Source organism: Mya arenaria, chromosome 14 (genome assembly GCF_026914265.1).
Source record: "Mya arenaria isolate MELC-2E11 chromosome 14, ASM2691426v1".
Taxonomy (NCBI): domain Eukaryota; kingdom Metazoa; phylum Mollusca; class Bivalvia; order Myida; family Myidae; genus Mya; species Mya arenaria.
In genome coordinates, this window is record NC_069135.1 from 54,696,713 (window position 1) to 54,719,290 (window position 22,578).

The 22,578-nt window shown below is 36.7% G+C and overlaps 1 protein-coding gene across 1 annotated transcript in view; it reads left to right on the forward strand.

The window, feature by feature from the left end:
- The window catches only part of LOC128216260 (mucin-2-like), a 99,259-nt gene that overhangs the window by 29,641 nt on the left and 47,040 nt on the right, over window positions 1-22,578 (forward strand). Inside the window, exons 24-40 of the mRNA XM_052922829.1 lie at window positions 1,108-1,175; window positions 2,646-2,779; window positions 3,162-3,271; window positions 4,691-4,834; window positions 6,404-6,500; window positions 8,378-8,526; window positions 9,561-9,686; window positions 10,331-10,465; window positions 11,347-11,463; window positions 12,443-12,568; window positions 15,046-15,174; window positions 15,306-15,335; window positions 16,210-16,484; window positions 18,726-18,885; window positions 19,180-19,227; window positions 20,630-20,886; window positions 22,180-22,363. Of these exons, the coding sequence (XP_052778789.1) occupies window positions 1,108-1,175; window positions 2,646-2,779; window positions 3,162-3,271; window positions 4,691-4,834; window positions 6,404-6,500; window positions 8,378-8,526; window positions 9,561-9,686; window positions 10,331-10,465; window positions 11,347-11,463; window positions 12,443-12,568; window positions 15,046-15,174; window positions 15,306-15,335; window positions 16,210-16,484; window positions 18,726-18,885; window positions 19,180-19,227; window positions 20,630-20,886; window positions 22,180-22,363 (2,289 nt within the window). The remainder of the gene's footprint in view (window positions 1-1,107; window positions 1,176-2,645; window positions 2,780-3,161; window positions 3,272-4,690; window positions 4,835-6,403; window positions 6,501-8,377; window positions 8,527-9,560; window positions 9,687-10,330; window positions 10,466-11,346; window positions 11,464-12,442; window positions 12,569-15,045; window positions 15,175-15,305; window positions 15,336-16,209; window positions 16,485-18,725; window positions 18,886-19,179; window positions 19,228-20,629; window positions 20,887-22,179; window positions 22,364-22,578) is intronic.

The following is a 22,578-nucleotide window of genomic DNA, read 5'->3' on the forward strand; positions in this document are numbered from 1 at the left end:
ATTATATGACGTCATAATAACGCACAAAAATCACTTCAAAAACGCCACATTGACCTGCCTGTTTAAAGACCGGAAACAGTAGCGTATGACGTCATAATATATATAATGCGGTCGGAGGTCATAATGCACCAGTCAATTGTAACCACGGCCCCCAGGTCCGGGGAATAGCGAGGACTTTGACTTTCGGTCCTGCCAACCCCGGGAAAAATACCCGCCCTGCGGGGATAAACTGATGGTAAAATCCCCGCCAAATGCCCCCGCACCCCAGGGAGCTTAGGTCAGACCCATTTCCCGCTATATGTTGCATGAAGGCAAAACCACTGCATTCACCCGGCACTGCGGGGCCACCTGAAAGGTAAAAACACGGCCCATTTCCCCGACTATCCCCGGTATACCCCCGGACCTGGGGGCGTGGTTACTATTGACTGGTGCATAAAATGCAGAGATGGTAAAAAAAGTTGTATCCGAAACAATGAATAAATAAGGAGACACAAATCTTTTGTGAATTTAAGTTTTATTATACAGTGTGTGTATACCACGTGATAATTTTCGTCATAAATGCTATGTCGGAATGCAATATTTTGCTTCGAATGAAGACTTTAAACAAAGATAACTTCACTATTCCTCCACAATTTTAAATGAAACATAGCGCAGTTTACGCCGCTTACGGAGCCCTACATTACAGAATTTGATTGCGAGTTTAGTTTCTTAAAACACTTCGACAAACCTTTTCACAATAAGGCAGTCTGACGGAGCACTGTCAAAACACTATTTTGGAAACATGTTTGTCGAAGTGTTTGATAAAACAAATGACCTCATAAAATTTCGGAAATAAAACAAATGCGGGGCTCTTTAAGTGGCATAGACTGCCCTTTGTTTCATTTAAAATGGTTTTGTAAATGAAAATTTATCTTTGATTTAAGTCTTCATTTTCAGCAAATTTTTGCCTTCCGACGAAGCATATGACGTAATTTATCACGTGGTATACACACACTGGAGTCTGGGTCTGAGTCATACGGATTTTTACCATCAAAACCTGTTTGCGAAAGGTTTGAAAGTCAAGAATCTAAGTAATATTTATGAATATTGTTTTTCTCTTTTCTTCAGAATTTGCGGTCTCATGGGCTACGTCACCCGCATGCCAAAACCCAACACCGGTTAACGGGGAATGTGGGGTGAGTTTCAAATTAAGTTTTGTTTTAAGTTAGTGCCTAGGCATATTACGGAAGTTGTCACATCCGCTAGAGCATTTGTACGACACAATATTTTTTATATATACTAGAGATTAGTTAGGACAAAGAAACTGCCATATACAGTCTAACCCCATTAGCTCGAACACGCTTTGCTCGAATTCCTCTATGGCTCGAACTGGATGTGAAGGACCGATTTCTAGATACTGAATGTAAGCATTCCCGCTTGGCTCGAATTTTTTGAGGCCCGAGGTATTTTTGCGGGTCCCTGGGAGTTCGAGCCAACGAGGTTTGACTGTATATACCTTACATCACATACATTCAAGTTTAAATTCAATTTAATGATGCTTTTCTGTTATCCAGTTTCCATCAATGCGTCTCAAGCAGACTAAAAGGCCTAGATTAAGGAATGTTTGTCATGATGATCCTCTGTTGTTCATCCCCTGTCTTGGAATGAGCAAATTTTTGCGTAAATATCTGCAAACCAGTGATATTAGACTGCTGACAAAAGATCAGATTGTAGATTTTCATATTCCGTTCGAAAATTAATGTTTTATGGCTTAAACGGTTTTAAAAAATGCATAAAACATCAATTTTTGATCTTAAATATAACAATCTGCAATCTTATTGTTTGTGAGCAGTCTGATATAACTGGTTTCCATGCATTTTCGCAAACATTGGCTCGTTCCAAGACAACAAATAAAACGTTGTCAAAACTTCCAATCTGTGAGAGTGCAGCATTAAGAATAAGGTGCATATTTCTACACCCTTTTATTATTTGTAAATTATCAGTTTGTGCAACGAAATCAGTGAATTTTTAATGCAATTTACTGCCTTCTAAAGGCTGTTTCCCCTTGAGTAAAATGTCCATTTTTTACCCCCCAAATTATATTCTTTCCCAATTTGATAAATGCAGACTACGTTAATGAAATTAAGCAACGAAATTCTTGTAAAATAAACAAAATCTTGACAGGACTAACTCTTTCACAGCATAATATTTGCATAAAAAAGTGAAAACATGCATATTTGCCATTATATTAGCTATTTTGGCTTGATTTCTTATTTTTCCCGAATTCGACTTTTTTTTCCCAATTTGCAAGGCACAGGCGTAAAAGAAAATTAAAAAAAAATCACTGGAAATATGTTGAAATATGTCACCAACTTGGACCGGTGAGAGGAACGGTGTCCACGGGAAGTTTAAACCATGCACGAAACACATGGTAAACGTTACCAGTGTGTGTATACCACGTGGTAAATTGCGTCATATATGCTACGTCGGAAGGCAATATTTTGACTTTAAACAAAGATAACTTCACCATTTCTTCACCATTTTAAACACTGATTACGTTAAATGATATTTCATTTCAAAGTATTTTACAAAAAAAGAGTGCATTATGGCAGTAGTTAACAGTGCTATCAAAAGATAAGAACGTATTTTTGTTGTTGTTTTTTCAGTCGAAGACTAATTGGGCATCGGAGCAGTGTAACGTTATTAAAGATCCAAAGGGAATTTTTGGAAAATGTGTAGAATCGAGTTTGGATATCACCAAAGAAAGCTTCTACAAAGAATGCATCTCAGCAGCTTGCGGGTAATATTTCTATTTCAACTACTACTACTACTACTACTACTACTGCTACTACTACTGCTGCTGCTGCTGCTGCTGCTGCTGCTGCTTCTGCTACTACCACTACCACTACCACTACCACCACCACCACTACTACTACTACCACTACCACCACCACCACCACCACCACCACCACCACCACCACTACTACTACTACTACTACCACTACCACTACCACTTCCACTTTCGCAATGAGAAAGAGTTCCCTATCTTAATAATTAATAAACTTTGTTAAATTAGTGAGTGCATGCATGTGTTGTTGACGAGGTACAATGAACAAGTCGGATATATACCGTCTGTCTGTCCTACTTCCTTACACTACAATTCATCTCTTCTTTATTTCCAGGTGTGAAAATGCCGGAGGGTGCCAGTGCCTCTGCACAGCGATTGCAGCCTTCGCCGACAAATGCACCGCTGACGGTCATCCCGTTGCGTGGAGATCACAAAAACTTTGCCGTACGTCCTATCCCCGTGCTACACATATTATTCATAACATTTTTTCAGATAGTCTTTTGAAATACCGTTCGTGTATCTTAAAGTGACACTCTTATTCAAAATCAATACATACACATGTATAACAAACTTAAATGTTGAATGATAAACCTTTAACTACTTACTAAATTGTGCATTTATGGCTAGGGTTAGGGTTAGAATAGAATGGAAACTATTAATTACCGATAGTAAGTTTGTAACCGTGTATCTAATAGCCGAAAACGCAATCTATTAAATTGGTGAGTGATAAAAGATTTACTGTGATTAACTATTGTCTCATAGGGTAGAATACGGTATCAGTAATATTCTTTTCCATAAATGCATTATTTAATAAGTAGATAAAGGTTTATCGGTCAAAATTGATGTTTTTTTTATATATGTGTATGTATTGATTTTGAAAAAGAGTGTCACTTTAATGATTAAGTAGAGTACTTACAGATTACCTACCTGCAATTTCATCGGCTGAATAATTCTATTCTCCTTAAATTTTTAGAGTTGATAAACACAAGAAATGAGACACTAATTCTGAAAATAGTGACTTTCATAAATTGTGCGCGTAAAATACGAACTAATTTGTTAACTCAGTGATGTGTTGTTGTTGTTTCGTTGATATTATTTCATAAAAATAAGACTTAAAACTATGCTATATGCTTATAAATTGAATATTTTTTATCATTAATACAAGTATAATATTTTCTTTGATAATATGTTTTGATGCATGTTCTCCTTAGTAATAGTATATATTTGATATGCTTGTAATGTATTCTAAATGTAATACTAAATGGTATATTGACTATTGTTTATATGTATGATCATGTTGATGGATGATGAACTCTATGTTTAAATCCAAATAAACTATTCTATTTTATTCTATTCTCACTGTGTGTATACCACGTGATAAATTACGTCATATATGCTACGTCGGAAGGCAACATTTTGCTTAAAATGAAGACTTAAATCAAAGATAACTTTTCTTTTACTACACCATTTTAACTAAAACATAGGGCAGTCTATGCCGCTTAAAGAGCTCCGCCTTCGTTTTATAATCGAAGTTTGATAAGGTGATTAGTTTCATCAAACACTTCGACAAACCTGATTCCAAAATAATGTCTCGACAGTGCTCCGTCAGACGGCCTTATTGTGAAAAGGTTTTTCGAAGTGTTTTAAGAAACTTAATTCTCAATCAAACTCTGGTAAAATACCGAAGGCAGGGCTCGGTAAGCGGCGTAGACTGCGCTATGTTTCATTTAAAATGGTGAAGAAATAGTGATCTTTGTTTAAAGTCTTCTTTCGAAGCAAAATATTGCGTTCCGACGTAACATTTATGACCCAATTAATTACGTGGTATACACACACTGATTCTATTTTATTCCTATCTTCCAGCAATTCAGTGTGATGACGGGACTGTATACAAACCATGCGGATCATCGTGCGAAGAGAGCTGCGTAAACCAAGATGCAAAACTTGACTATAACTGTAACGAATGCGTCGAAGGCTGTTTCTGTCCAGAGGGCACATACAAACACGGTAAAATGAAATGTTTATCTCGTTTACTTATAAAATATCTAAAGCCGTGTTGTTATTTAATGTGTCGAAGGATTTAGTCCAGAGAGCACATACAAACACGACTAAATGGCATTTTCAGCCCGTTTGCTATTAAAAGATCTGAATTCGGGGTATTATCGAATGTATCGAAGGCTGTTGTCCAGAGAGCACATGGAAATAAGATCATATCGCATTTTCAGCGCGTTAGCTTTTTAAAAGATCTGAATTCGGGGTATTATCAAATGTATCGAAGGCTGTTGCCCACAAAACACATACAAACACGGTTAAATGGCATTTTCAGCTCGTTTGCTATCGGTATATTTAACAATATCTTGCCCAAACGATTTGTAAGTCGTGATCTCATTGGATTATTTCGAACCGAGATTACATCCGTAACTTCTCGGCCATTTCTGCACTGCATGAAGTGTGTCTCATGCGACCAATCATGCGGCTGGATTTCACCTTATTAATTATTCATGAGTACGAGATTTTTACAGCTGATTTGCCCAGGGTATCATATAGGTTATGATACGCTGGGGTGCCGAGGATGAACATCGATGGACCTGTACTTAAACTGTTATCCTTGGACGGACCTTATGTATCGGTTAAGATATTAACATGAATTTTAGGTGACGGTTCCAATTATATGTAAAAGGCCCACCACTGGCTAAGATGCCTGTCGATTTCAGCAAGACAAGCGTTTACCTCATCTTGTGGTCCTCTTATTATTTCGGTCTGAATAATTCAGAATAAAGATATACATTTTTAATAAAGTAATTATTTTAATACAGTTGGTGCGTTTAGGATGATTGTGATATTCAATTCAGGCAACATGCGGGGTTTATTTTCATGTGAGGCAACATTTGGGATATATTTGCTTGTGAGGCTAGATGTGGGGTATATTTTCAACTGAGGCAAAATGTGGGGTAAATTTTCAAGTGAGGCAAGAAGTGGGGTATATTTTCAATTGAGGCAACATTCGGGATATTTATTTCAATTGAGGCAATATGTGGGGTATATTTTTTATTTTGGGCAAGATCTGGTGTATATTTTCAATTGAGGCAACATTCTGGATATTTATTTCAATTGAGGCAATATGTGGGGTATATTTTTTATTTGGGGCAAGATCTGGGGTATATTTTCATTTCAGGTTACATTCGGGGTATATTTTTATTTGAGGCAACATTTTGGGTATGTTTTCATTTGAGGCAACATGGGGTAAATGTGCTAAAATATTTACTGTGATCAACTATCGTCTCATAAGGTAGAAACACCGTGTTTTATGCACATTTCTTTCGAATTAAACACGGTATCTTTCATAAGAATCTTATTTGGGAGTAAGAGTGCATTTTTAAATAAAGCTCTAAACACTTGGCCCAGTGTGGGCATTTGACACGTTGTTGACTCATCTACCAGGGTGGCTTTACCCAACACCGTTTGACTTTTCAACAGTTGTCGCATGATCGGAAACTCTTTGTATGGTATGAAGGACTAAAACACGGCGTTTTTTTCCATCCGCACAAAAAAAAACTTAAATTTACTTATTTTCAGATGGAAAATGCGTTCCTGTTGAGGAGTGCCCATGTTACGACACGCAGGGCATCGAATTACCGCCAGGGACTGAAAAAATGACCGACTGCGGATTATGGTAAGTCGTGGCTTCCATAACGCGTAAAAAACATTCTTTGTTTCCTCGAACCCGACCGACCATATTACAATCATTCGGATCTCCTCGGCCAACTCCGGCAAACTTCGGAAAATAAGTATATATAGGCTTCAAAGTATACGACATTTATTCAGAACTCCTCGGCCATTTTTATCGAAAACAACTCGGATGTATGCCGGTACATCAGTTGAAGTAGTTCGTAAATTTTTGAATTATGCAATTAATTAAATATAGTGTTTTAGTGTTGTATTTATTGATCTAAGTTTAAATTAATTGCCAGTGAAGTGTATTTTTACAAACATATTTAAGATTCTCAAAAATTGAGTCATAGAGTTTAGCTGCTAAATTAAATTACTTCGCGATCTCCTTCCAGCGGCCTTAAACGTACCACTTTTTGAGTATGTTGACCGTCCAAATACACCCGAGGTTGTTTTCGATAATGATGGCGCGCTTTGCGTTGATTTATACACAAGAACAAAGTTTGTGCGCCTTACGCCGATTGAAACACTGTAATAAAGTTGTCGCGCTTGGCTTCAATTTATACACAAGAATCAAGTTGGCGCGCTTTTCGTCGATTTTTACACAAGAATAAAGTTGGCGCACATTGCGTCGATTTATACACAAGAATAAAGTCTGTACGCCTTACGCCGATTGAAACACAGCAATAAAGTTGTCGCGCTTTGCGTCGATTTATACACAAGAATAAAGTTGTCGCGCTTTGCGTCGATTTATACACAAGAATAAAGTTGGCGCGCTTTTCGGCGATTTATACACAAGAACAAAGTTGTCGCGCGTTGCGTCGATTTATACCCAAGAATAAAGTTGTCGCGCTTTGCGTCGATTTATACACAAGAATAAAGTTGGCGCGCTTTGCGTCGATTTATACACAAGAATGAAGTTGTCGCGCTTTTCGTCGATTTATACACAAGAATAAAGTTGGCGCGCTTTTCGTCGATTTATACACAAAAATAAAGTTGTCGCACTTTTCATCGATTTATACACAAGAATAAAGTTTTCGCGCTTTTCGTCGATTTATACACAAGAACAAAGTTGGCGCGCTTTGCGTCGATTTATACACAAGAATAAAGTTGGCGCGCTTTGCGTCGATTTATACACAAGAACAAAGTTTATGAGCCCTTGCCGATTGATACACAAGAATAAAGTTGTCGCGCTTTGCGTCGATTTATACACAAGAACAAAGTTTATGTGCCTTACGTCGATTAATACACAAATATAAAGTTGACGCGCTTTGCTACGATTTATACACAAGAACAAAGCTTGTGCGCATTACGTTCACTACTACACAAGAATAAATTCATAATAACTAGTAAGCCTTGATTTGTCTTATTTAAGTGATATTTAAGTTCTGGTCAATTTCGAAAAAAATAATGACGTCATTAGTTAATCGATGAAATGCAACACTAAATTGAATATTTAAGTTAGGTTTTGAATTAGCGATTTGGTCGATTGGCAAAAGCTTTAAATCAAACTCTCGCTTTATGGAACTAATTTGCAGTCGATGGACTAATTCGATAAAACAGCAAATCTATCAGTCAGAAAAATCATCATCACGTTTTCTAGCTAAAAATAATCAATACTGGGACGGTTTAAACGTCATCTAGGTAACGTATGTGATCAATCGAAGAACCTTGGCCATTTTCCATCGAAAACAACATCGGATGTATATGGACGGTTTACAATATCTGAAATCTTTGCATTTAACTACGGTGCATGCAGATCGGGTCCTAAGTACTTATAGGTACATATGCACGGGCATACATTCCAAGTTGTTTTCGAGGGAACATGGCCGATGTGTTCCGACTGCGTATGTAGTTCTAATCATGTTACTTCATCCATAGTACCTGCAAGGACGGTAAATTCGAATGCGAGGAAGACTGTGCAGTGTGTGTCGAGGGGCAATTTGCCTGCGGCGATCGCTGTATTGACGGCAGTTCTGTGTGTGACGGCTATGCGGACTGTATTAACGGCGCCGACGAAATGAATTGTCGTAAGTAAAGCACACTTAGTCTTTATAAACAGCCGCTTCAGAGTCTTTGACGATTTTTGTTTTGGCGACTCTACGCGTTCACATCCCACTTGTTGTTTTCCTAGCCAAAAATGACAACACCCAGCGCTAAGTATATTGAGCGGCAAGATAACGCGCACCTGCTAGATAGTTCCGAAATGGCGATGCTTTGTTGACAGAAGTCGATCTGAATTAGTGTTTTATGAAACACTAGTTTCATAAAATAAAGGAATTGGCTAAAAGTAATTCGTGTGTAACTTTTGTGTTTTTATTTCACAAAGCAGTGTTAAATATTGTGGAGTTACAGTCGAAGAACATATTTTACCTTAGTATGAATCTGTCGACTTGTGGCGTTAAATATCCAAATGTTAAAAAAGTTCCCTAAACGCGCATTATTGTGGCTATAGCACATTATTCCCCAATTTCTGCTAGTATTCTTTTAACTAACTGTTTTTTGTTCTTTTTTTTTCTTTTTTGATATATGTCGCTGCCCGGTCTTTATCCTTTTTAACTCCCAAGCCAGTCCGAACTTAGATTGTTCGTACTGACGGTGCCAATGCGGTTAGTTCACAAGTTCACAAGATCCTTAAAGTGCGATATTTTGATATTTAAGCTGCACTCTCACAGATTTACCATTTTTATAACTTTTTCATTTTTTTGTCTTGGAAAGAGCAATTGTTTTGCGTAAATATCTGCAAACCAATGATATATGATTGCTGACAAAAAAATCAGATCGTATATTTTCATATTTCTGTTCGGAAATTAATGTTTTATGGCTTAAACATCAACTTTTGAACTTAAATATATAAATCTGTGATCTATTTTTTGTCAGAAGTCGTATATAACTAGTTTCCATGGATTTTCGCAAAACTTCTCTCGTTCCAAGACCAAAAAAATAAAAAAAAGTTGTCAAAACGTTCAATCTGTGATAGTGAAGCTTTAAACCCTGGGGCAGTTGTATTCTAAGATTTTGTAGTTTCTATTGCGGTCGATAAAAGATATCTTTATTTTTTCAGCTACAACGCCTACACCAACCTGCCATGCGAATGAGTTTATGTGTGATGATGGTGAATGTATACCTATTCAATTTGCTTGCAATGATTTCAAAGACTGTGCAGACGAATCTGATGAAATAGAATGTGGTAAGTTCTTCTTTAAGCCTCTATGATTTTCGTTATGGACGGTTTACATACTTAGAAATCGGTATGTTTAAGTCCGCTGCAAGTAGATCGCGTAGTAATTCTTGTTTAAACTTAATGAATTAACTCTTGGAAATCGTAATAATACACTTTACTGGCAATCAAATTTAAATTTAAACTGAGATCAACAAATACAACACTAAACACTTCATTTTATTAATGGTATAATTCAAAACTTTTGAACTACTTCTACCGATGTACCGGCATACATCCGAGGTTGTTTTTGATAAAAATGGCAGAGAAGCTCCGAATGTTCCTTCCAGAGTCTATTTCAAAGAGCTCAATTCGTTAAAATACGACTCGCTCATACCGAAGTTAAAATATGTCTGGTTAGCTTTTTCAATTGAAGTATTCTTGTCCCATAAATTACTATATATTGACTGCACTTATTATAATAAAATTTAACATGAAAAATCATGCCGCTCTTTTATATTCAATTAAACAAAATCAGCCAATTGTAACAACCTGGGATAGTTGTTCGTGATCTTTTTTTTGCAAATAGCAATTAATGGCAATATAATGACCAATCAATTTGGCAAACTTTGACCAAACCAAAGAATTAACCAGATTTATAATATTGGGTGCAGATGACTATGAGCCGCCAGAGTGTGAAGAAGACCAGTTCAGGTGCGGAAACGGGGCGTGTATTCCAGAGGATTGGAAGTGTGACACACACGCGGACTGTGACGACAACATGGATGAGCTAGACAACGAATGTACAAGTAAGAAGGATTTCTTTTAAACATTTTGATGAAATATCACATTATTACCGCTACTGTTATTTTCACTGCAGTGAAAACATCAATTTGATATTTTCACTCCTCTCTTAGAATTTTTCGGTGACTTATCATGTTATTACCACTACTGTTATTTTCACTGCATGAAAAAAATCAATTTGATATCTTTCCTCTCTTAGAATTTTTTTGATGAAATATTACGTTAATACCACGACTGTTATTTGAACTGCAGTGAAAATATCAATTTGATATTTTTACTCCTCTCTTACAATTTTTCGGTGACATATCAAGTTATTACCACTACTGTTATTTTCACTGCATGAAAAAATAAATTTGATATTTTTTCTCCTCTCTTAGAAATTTTCGATGAAATATCACGTTATTACCACGACTGTTATTTTAACTGCAGTGAAAACATCAATTTGATATTTTCACTCCTCTCTTACAATATTTCGGTGACATATCATGTTATTACCACTTTTGTTATTTTCACTGTTCAATGGTTAAATATATTTTGATGACCACTTTCAACTTTTTTTAAATAGTAAAACGAAGGTTAAGTAAGTATTTTTGTTGAATAATATTGATGCATTAGCTTGTTCAGCTTGAGGTTATTGGAGAAATTGGGACCAGTCGCCCTCGTTTTGAGCGAGTGCACTTATTAAGTTGTGTACCTTTTTGAGCTAGTACACTTTAACCTGTTTCGAGCGAGTACACATTTTAGGCTGTGATCCTTTGTTGAGCGAGTAGACTGGTATCTGTTTCGAGCGCGTACACTTGTTAAGTTGTGTACCTGTTTTAGCGAATGCATTTGCATAATTGTGTATCTGTCGCCCAGTCTTGCATGTATTCTTTTCGTGTTTCAGATGAATGCAAAAAGATCCCGGGAACGTTCCGGTGCAATAACCTCATTTGTAACCCGCTGTTTAATTTGTGTGATGGCTATGACGACTGTGGAGATGGTTCAGATGAAATGAACTGCTGTAAGTTAAGAGTGAAATTTAGGATTGCACGTTTTGATAATGAAGTTGATCATCATTTTTAAACATGCGGTCAGTGCACGGTAAGTGAACTTCGAAAGACATATTGAGAATCAGGGGCGGATCAACGAATTGACGTTAGAGGGGGCGTAACTTAGGGGCATAACGTTTTGACATTCGCCCTGCTCTCAGAACTGAGATTTAAGTTATTTAATATGTTGGCAGTAGGGGTACTCCCCCAAGAGTAGTTTTACAATTTTTGTCCGAAATAGTGCATTTTAAGAGTATAATATTACTTTTGTATCTCTGATATTGACACAAAAATTTACATTGGACTCTTAAGGGGTGGCTTATTTTAAGCGTACTGTAAATATGTTTAACTTTTTTGGCCATCTGTACCTGCCACTCAAACTTCATAACAAGCGCTGGCCAAACAACCGTTGTATTGAAATGATCTGATCCCTCATTATCCTCTTTTTTAAGCTTACAGTTAATATGTTTCCCCTTTTTAGACATATGTACCTGCGGCTCTGACTTTATTACATGCGCTGGCACAACCAACCGTTGCATTGAAATGATCTCATCCCTCATTATTTTCTATTTAAAGTGTACAGTTGATTGGTTTTCCCATTTTTAGACATCTGTACCTGCGCCTCAGACTTCATTACAAGCGCTGGCGTTGCATTGAAATGATATCATCCCTCATTATCTTTTATTTTAAGCTTACAGTTAATATGTTTTCCCCTTTTTTAGACATCTGTACCTGCGGCTCAGACTTCATTACATGCGCTGGCGTTGCATTGAAATGATATCATCCCTCATTATCTTCTATTTTAAGCTTACAGTTAATATGTTTTCCCCTTTTTTAGACATCTGTACCTGCGGCTCAGACTTCATTACAAGCGCTGGCGTTCCATTGAAATGAAATGACCCCTCCACATCTACTTATTTTAAGCTACTGGAATTATGTTTTACGTTTTAGACAACTGTACCTGCGGGTCAGACTTCATTACATGCGCTGGTCCAGATGAATGCACATGCTTGAATAAGACGAAGATGTGTGACGGTGAAATGGATTGCTCGAATGGGGTCGACGAAGAAAACTGCGGTTAGTAGAGAAATATATAGAGGATAATTGTTTGTGTGAGTGTAAGATTGTAATATATATATCACCGAGTGAGCAACGAAAGTTTTATTTTGTGAGTGGTGTTGTGGTCTCCAGGTGAATTATAGTATCATAATTAAATCGAAATTTAGCAGACGAGTTTTCTAAATGTTATGAAAGCCAGCCTTGGGTTTATCCTTAATCAATTAAGTATTAAAAGACCACGAATGTACGAAACTCAACAAAGGCCTACATGTCCGTCAGCTTAGTATGAGTCCCTATTGACGAGTGGACGAAGGTTCGTTCTTGACAGTATAGACGTAGGTTCGAATTAATTCGCTTTTGACTGCATAGACGTAGGTTCGCTCGCTCTTGACTGTATAGACGTAGGTTCGAATTAATTCGCTCTTGACTGTATAGACGTAGGTTCGCTCGCTCTTGACTGTATAGACGTAGGTTCGCTCGCTCTTGACTGTATAGACGTAGGTTCGCTCGCTCTTGACTGTATAGACGTAGGTTCGCTCGCTCTTGACTGTATAAACGTAGGTTCGCTCTTGACTGTGTAGACGTAGGTTCGCTCGCTCTTGACTGTATAAACGTAGGTTCGCTCGCTCTTGACTGTATAGACGTAGGTTCGCTCTTGACTGTGTAGACGTAGGTTCGCTCTTGACTGTATAGACGTAGGTTCGCTCTTGACTGTATAATCGTAGGTTCGCTCTTGACTGTATAGACGTAGGTTCGCTCTTGACTGTATAATCGTAGGTTCGCTCTTGACTGTATAGACGTAGGTTCGCTCTTGACTGTACAGACGTAGGTTCGCTCTTGACTGTATAGACGTAGGTTCGCTCTTGACTGTATAATCGTAGGTTCGCTCTTGACTGTATAATCGTAGGTTCGCTCTTGACTGTATAGACGTAGGTTCGCTCTTGACTGTACAGACGTAGGTTCGCTCTTGACTGTATAGACGTAGGTTCGTTCTTGACTGTATAGACGTAGGTTCGCTCTTGACTGTACAGACGTAGGTTCGCTCTTGACTGTACAGACGTAGGTTCGCTCTTGACTGTATAGACGTAGGTTCGCTCTTGACTGTATAATCGTAGGTTCGCTCTTGACTGTATAGACGTAGGTTCGCTCTTGACTGTACAGACGTAGGTTCGCTCTTGACTGTATAGACGTAGGTTCGCTCTTGACTGTATAGACGTAGGTTCGCTCTTGACTGTATAGACGTAGGTTCGCTCTTGACTGTATAGACGTAGGTTCGCTTTTGACTGTATAGACGTAGGTTCGCTCTTGACTGTACAGACGTAGGTTCGCTCTTGACTGTATAGACGTAGGTTCGCTCTTGACTGCATAGACTAGGTTCGTTCTTGGCTGTATAGACGTAGGTTCGCTCTTGACTGTATAGACGTAGGTTCGCTCTTGACTGTATAGACGTAGGTTCGCTCTTGACTGTATAGACGTAGGTTCGCTCTTGACTGTATAGACGTAGGTTCGCTCTTGACTGTATAGACGTAGGTTCTCTCTTGACTGTACAGACGTAGGTTCGCTCTTGACTGTATAGACGTAGGTTCGCTCTTGACTGTATAATCGTAGGTTCGCTCTTGACTGTATAGACGTAGGTTCGCTCTTGACTGTATAATCGTAGGTTCGCTCTTGATTGTATAGACGTAGGTTCGCTCTTGACTGTACAGACGTAGGTTCGCTCTTGACTGTATAGACGTAGGTTCGCTCTTGACTGTATAATCGTAGGTTCGCTCTTGACTGTACAGACGTAGGTTCGCTCTTGACTGTATAGACGTAGGTTCGCTCTTGACTGTACAGACGTAGGTTCGCTCTTGACTGTATAATCGTAGGTTCGCTCTTGACTGTACAGACGTAGGTTCTCTCTTGACTGTATAGAAGTAGGTTCGTTCTTGACTGTATAGACGTAGGTTCGCTCTTGACTGTACAGACGTACTGTGCTCCCCGATAAACCAGGTTGCTCTTTTTTAACTTAAATTGTATTTTTTCTGCAAATTCGGCATCAGAAAGAAATAAAATAATTCTGAAATTAGTATTTCCGGAAATACCATGACCGAGTCCTTTGAGTATGATCGGATGAATATTATTGCAATAAACACAACTTTACGATTGATATTTATCCTTATTTGAGCATTTATCTTAAATGAATTGAGTTAATATACAGCTGTTTTTCAACATGTTTGCATTTTAAGATTTAAACAGATCAACAGCTACAGGAGTTTGATTATGTTATTAGTTTCTTCAAACACCTCGACAAACCAGTTTCCCAAATAATGTGACAGCGGTTCTGCGTAAAGGTTTGTCGAAGTGTTTTAAGCAGCTGAGGATTTCTGTGTAACGACTGGAAAACAAAAAAGACCATCCGCGAGGCAACAAAATTCAAGCAACGTGTCCCTCGGTTGCGCTCTATGTCAAAGTACCGTTGCATAGGATTTAGCTATATATAATGATTATTTCAGGATGTCAAGGACATGTCTGTAAGAACGGCGAGTGCCTCGAGGATAAAGCAGAGAATGTCATGTGTGACGGCAAAGCTGACTGTACGGATGAATCAGATGAAGAAAACTGCGCACCACCTCAAACCACAAGTAAGCAACACCTACATACAAGAATCTTCACAAAATTAAATTATCGTCTCAAAATGATATCGTTTAAGATATTTCCACTCTTTTTTGTCACTTTATCTGCACTACATAATCAGTGTATTTATTTCTTTTAGCTGTTAAACCCTCAACGACCGCCCCATCTGGTGAGTTATCTTTTTTCTTTCTTTTTACCTATATACCTATTATAAATACACACGCAATACAAATTGCAAAAACGGCTGCCCAGAAAATATGACAGTGCTATACGGCCGTATTCCACATCATATACGTATCATTGCGCGATGTTAAATGACGTCATAAAAATAGTGCTTCATTAAAATTTATATTTCTGTGAAACATCTGTTTGAAGTGAAATTTTGTTTTTCATTTCTTTTCACCGACATTTTAAGGACAACAACAAACTATATGGCCATCTTTATAAACTCGAGTATATTATGTAACAATGGCAACATTACCAATAAAATTATGGCATGTTTGATACATAAAGAAATGTAGACCTGAGAAGTTTCATTGCATGCCACCATTTTGAATGTTCTAAGCGTAAGGAAGATAACTTAAATTGACAATATATTGAAAAATATAACTTTCAGCTCCTATGGCGTATAACTCTGTTCATGCTGGTAGAAACACCTTCATGACTTTACATTTAATTTGTGAAGTCTTTTTTGCGCTATCAAAATGTACCGTAAGTTTGAATAAACAATGCCCTGGTCATGAACCAATTTCTTACGCAGTGATCTTCTTTGAGAAGAGAAAGTCTCTGCCACCACGTATAGCATAGCGTGTACTAAACATTTAAAACAATACACGACTTCATGTTATACTTAAATAAAGTCTTATTACAGTACGTTATTTACAAAAATAACAAAAAAAAAATCAAACTTAATTCAAAAGAAATACAGTTTAAAGTTTTTGAATGACGTCACGTGATTTTGATTACTGTAAACACACGACGTCGCTTCGAAGAGTTAAACAGCGTACCTCGTTGAAAAACATTATTCTCTTTGTTATTATTAGTCTGTGGCGAAGAAATGGTGGAAAAAAATGTACCTTTTCGCCGCTCACCGTCTGGGTCACCAAACAGCCCAGTTGCCACTGTCACAGATGAAGAATTGTCAACTGCTTTTATGGAAAACGCTCCTTTTACCGTCGATTCAGACTTGGATGAATTCACTTTTAAAATAATATTGGAACCATCTATTTTCCTGACGATGTTTGATGTCATAACCACCAGTAAGGATATAAGTATACTGGCGTTGACTGAGGGAAACGCAGATGAAATAGAGCTTTTGGTAAGTGTTAATTAATATGCTTTTGCTCTTGTATATACGAGAAGGTTAATAATGGTTGTCCGCTTAGTAAAGTGATTAGCGCACTCGCTTCTAACCAAGGCATCCCAACCTGCTTCCCTGCCTGGGCACATGCAGGTTTGGTTTGTGGTCACCAATCAGAACAGGTTGATTTTCCCCGGGTCCTCAGGTGTTCCTAACAATAAAAGGCCGTACTCAAGCATAGGATCGTGCCAATTCAATTCAATTCAATTCAATTCATTTTTAAGCTAATTTGATTAAGTTGATTTATCCTTCTGAGAATTTTTATTACTTATAATTTTATCATTATTAGACAATATGGTTAAAACTATTTTCTAATCATCTCAAGCGAACAAACTTTATAAACTTTAGAATATATTCGTTCTCTGAACGGTCTTTTACATACTACTGTATAAACACGCACGCACGCACGCACGCACGCACACACGCGCGCGCGCGCACACACACACACACACACACACACACACACACGCACACACTTATGCAAGCTATTCATGCCAATAATGCAAGGGTGTGGTCAATGTATTTTTTTTTATTCCATTGTCATTTTGAATCATTAAACATTAGTACCTTACGCTGTGCAAAAGTGGGTGGGGGAAAGGCCGAAAATTAAAACATTTCAAAAGAGTATGTTTTGTTTAGTTTTGAGGAAGAATCTTTTTAATCTGAAATAGAACTTTCATTGTTTGTGACATGTGTTGAGGTAGCAAGAAGTTGACCAAAATTAAAGACGATTTTATCAGATTTTTGATAAAAAAGTATTTGATTTTTTTGAGAACATTATAACTTGGGGGTGCTTGACGATATCTTCTCAAATAAGAAAGTTAGTCAATGAAGTGATAAATAAGTTAAATTCAGTTCCTGGTCAAAGAAATGGGAATACCTTTCTTTGACTCAAAAACATATTCATTTTGTACATTAATGGAAAAATGGAAATGTTTGATCGAAAATTTGATAAAATCTTCTTTCGAAAAATTTGCTCAACTTATTACAGCTGCACATTTTCCAGTAGGTATACAGTATGCATTATGATTGCTAAAACTAAAACCTCATAACTAAATGTTTTTTTTGTTATGGTCCCTTAAACGAACTCCGACTGTGGTAGGCCATCAAACGATAAAAACCAAACAAAGCACATGATAAATATATATATATTTTTTAAACCCATATGTATCTATATTAATGTTTGTTTTATGAATAGCCACGTTTCTACAATTTTCCCACATAGGAAAGCGCACAAAACGCTATATACATTTTATCTGTACCTTCATCATACATGCCATGCTGTTTTGATTATTTAAGTCAGATAAGTTTAACATGATAATGCATTAAACGTAAAAACACCGACATATTGTTGCATCCGGATCTATATTGTGCGCCTTTAAATCTGCACTCTTACAGATTGAACGTTTTGAAAACTTTTATAACTTTTTGGCTTGGGGCCAGCCAATGTTCGCGAAAATGCATGGAAACCTGTGATATAAGACCGCTGATAAAAATAAGATCGCAGGTTTTCATATTTATGTAAAAAAATGATGATTTATGCATTCGTCTTAATCTTTCTTTACGTTTTTAGCCTTGAAACTTTAATTTTCGAACGGAAATATGAAAATCTGCTATTTGATCTTTTGTTAGCAATCTATTACAGCTGGCTATTAGAGTTGTCAAACAATAAAATAAAATAAATATATATGTCAAAACAGTCAATCTGTGAGAGTGCTGTTTTCAGGTACAAGGTCTGGATGCATACACAAAAAACTTGGTAATCTTTATGCATTATTATATTTGACTTACTCTACATATACTTAAATGGTTAAAACCAACAAGCACATGCTTTGTGATATTTTGGTGCTTTTTTATTGGATAATTTGTAGCCAAGTAGCTATGAATTGAAAACCTGATTTATTAAAGGCTTATGATTTTTTATTTGTACACAAATTATATATATTATAAACCTTTTCCGCGTGTTATCGTGCATGTTATTCTTAACATGCACAATGTACACAAACATGGATGTCGTAGTGCACGGTGTGCACAAACATTAATGACGTAGTGCACTATGAACACAAAAATGGATAACGTAGTGCGCAATGTGCACAAACAAGGATGACGTAGTGCTCAAACAGAAGTCCAAACGCACATGTACCCGTTAAACAAATGTTTCGCAACCTTTCTATAGTCACACAAACATTCTGTTTTAAGCCAAATGTTCAGCCACAGACCGAAGAGGAGACATTATTCTCCGTCGATGTAGGGGAGATACCAAGCAAGATTCAACAACTTTCCGTCACGGTATATGCCAGGAAAGACGATCAGCCACTCGTTATTCGTGATGCCACACTGAAAGGATGTTTTGAAGAAGGTATACATATCTCGTATTCAATTACTTTTTCTTTTCGGATAATTTGTAGAATTTTAGGGGTTAATATCATCACTTGGTCATCGTCTTCTTTGTTCTTTTTACTCGAGTTTTGATTTTAGACGATTTTCGTCATCCAACGTTATATGCATATTATAAGACGTAATACGCATTCTCTAGAATTAATTTGTTGATAATATTTCATACTGTATTTTGGACTTTAAGCATTTAATTAAATGTGAATTGAATATTTTTTTTATTTTATGATCATTACAAGTTCTGATTGATTTCGAACAGAGTTGACAACCACAGTTACTCCTACTCCCGCCACGACAGGAACCGCAGGTACATATTTGAAGCATTTCGCCTACAATAAGCTTATATAAGTATATAAGTTATAAAGATATAATATAAAACTGTAAATAAAAGAACAGAGTGTTTTTCGTATTAAATAGTTCAAACAGTATAAACAATAATAAACGTAATCCTTGTTCACTGATAAATCTGATGCATATATACATAGCGGTCGATCATAGAAGATGGCTTATTAAAATATAGATTATAAGTATCTATCATGGGTTTCTGGTCCGGATAGAATAAAATCCGACCCGAGGATACGCGCGTAAGCCGATATCGGGGCTTGCCGAGAAACCGGCCACGCAGAGTGCCCGAAGGTCGTATTTTTTACCCGGACCTGAAACACATGATAGATATTTTTCTTGCATACCTAAAACTATCAATGTGTGGAAAATTGACGTACAAAACACATTTGTGTACATGACACCAAAAAGCGCGTGCGACGTTGTTTACTGACGCCATGAAGTGTAGTTAATTTAGATCACCATTAACCTCAAACAGGTCCTCTAAAACTCGCTTTTTTATGATTATTTATTTTTAATTTTATATAAAAGTTATGCGTACTTATATGTTTGATTGCCCTTTATTTAAACGCTTTCTCATGTTCACAAACCATACAAGAAAATCAGAGGCGGCGCGTTGTTGCGCGTGACTCATCTTACATGGGGTGTAAGACGGAGTTTCCCAGTGTTGGTCACAGGACCGAAAACATATGTCCGCTATGCAAGGAAACCGTTTGCATGCCTGAAAAAATGAAATAGCATTTGAACAGTTTGTAGCAAAATATGGGATAAATATGTTCTTATAAAAAGTCCTCTTATGTATGTAATAGTGTTAAAACATGTGTACATCAATATCTCATTCGATAGGTAATCCATAACAATTTAAAATTATAATATAATGAAGTGCATATATTTATGCGAATTCAGGTATATGCTTAATATAAACATGCTTTAAGGCGTTGTATTCATGTGATCCTGCGATGTTTAGGGCTTGTAGCTTCCATCGTATTATGAATACTTATCAGTTATGTAAGTGCTCTATGGAAGCTAGAAAAAAGTTCCCCATACTTCTCAGCCTTACCTGGCCTAATTTCTGGAAATGAAGATTAGGTATTGGCTATTGTGCTTTAAAACTCAACAAACTGTACTTAACTTCAATATTTTGCTTCATTATAATTACCGTTTGCTATAAATATTAAAAATGATAATAATGCTATTACTATAAATAACTATTTCAATTTTAATTATAGTAATAAGAATAATAATATTAATACTATATATTTTTTTAATTATATCAATAATAATAATAATAATAATAATAATAATAATAATAATAATAAAATAAATAAATAAATAATACTAATACTTTTCATACGTTTTCGTTTCAGAGTTTTGCCAGGATGATATGACCTTTGGACAGGTTCCATCCGAACAGTTTGAAATTCTTAGCCCAAGCAGCTTGGAAGATGCCCTTGACGATAACACTGTGACATTGGAAACATCTCCTGTGACAGCTGAATTGGAACTAAAGGAACCAACAGAAATCTCACTGTTCACCATCGTAACATCAAAGAAAACACTTCCTCATCTACTTGTTGTTGTTATTCTAATGGACGGCGAGGAATACCGTGTTAATACTACTGGGGTTAGTGCATACTGAACACGGCTGTACGCAGCTTTACGTAGTTGAACACAGTCGTACGCCTATGTACGCAGCTGAACGTAGTTAAACACAGTTGTACGCAGCTTTAAGTAGTTGAACACAGTCGTACGCCTATGTACGCAGCTGAACGTAGTTAAACACAGTTGTACGCAGCTTTAAGTAGTTGAATACGGTTGTACGCAGCTTTAAGTAGTTGAACACAGTCGTACGCCTATGTACGCAGCTTTAAGTAGTTAAACACAGTTGTACGCAGCTTTACGTAGTTGAATACAGTTGTACACCTATGTACGCAGCTTTAAGTAGTTAAACACAGTTGTACGCAGCTTTAAGTAGTTGAACACAGTCGTACGCCTATGTACGCAGCTTAAAGTAGCTAAACACAGTTGTACGCAGCTTTACGTAGTTGAATACAGTTGTACGCCTACGTACGCAGCTTTAAGTAGTTAAACACAGTTGTACGCAGCTTTAAGTAGTTGAATACAGTTGTACGCAGCTGAACGTAGTTAAATACAGTTGTACGCAACTTTACGTAGTTGAACATAGTCGTACGCCTATGTACGCAGCTGAACGTAGTTAAACACAGTTGTACGCAGCTTTAAGTAGTCGAATACAGTTGTACGCAACTGTACAGAATTGAACGCAGCTGTTTGCATTTATTAGAAGTTGTTCACAGTTATTTTGTTTGCTTTTATACTGAGACAATTATCGAAATTAAAAAAAACTAAACAAATTACATCTACGAATTCACACAGCCTTAGTAATACTTTAACATTTATATAATATATCCTCTGTAAATAAACCTCGTTCGAGATTTATTCACTATCTATATATCTGTTTCAATACATTAAAGCGACACGTTCACGTTTGATAGGGCTAGTAAACAAAACAAATATTTTTATGTGAAATGTGACCAAAATGTTCGTAACAATGATTCAATTTCATCGCAAGTTCGAAAAAGAGTTCTATTGCCATTATGTATTATAAAATGCGACAAAAATGCTCGGTTTTGCCAAAAAGCGTCAAAAACGCCATTGAAAATTGCAAAATCTTTGGCAAAAACATAAAAAACTCTGTTCGAATGAGTATAAGTTTCCGTTTGACGCTTGTTTATAAAAGTATGTAAAATCAATAAATTTTAACAAAGCCAATATAAAATCAGTGAACGAGTCCCTTTAACCAGAATGGGTTTTAGAGATAGGAACCAAATGCTTCATGACTTTTGAAAACAACCATTATCTTTTCCATTTTTCATTTGTATTTTTTCTTTTCTGTTAGACCGACTTTGCATCACCGATACGAACACAGAATACAGAAAATTCCAACAAACGAGATAACGTATTTAATCTTCGAAATCTTGTGGAGAATGCAAAGATTAGCTCAATTGCACTGAGTGTCTCTACCACGGACCAGAGCCCTCCGATAGTTCACAGCATTTTTGCTGAAGGGTGCATTCATCCAGGTACGCAACGAGAGAAAATAAGTGGTATAGTTGTTCCGTTTAAAATGATAAATGTTTAACATTATGAAGAATATGTTTACACAGAAACAATGTAAATTATCGACTTTTAATACCCATCACACCGTTGCAACTTTAGTTCTGTTTTTTTTTAAGTACAAGAAAACATGATGTCATAATGCTTGCAAACATCATAAAAAAATTAAACTCTAAAAGAC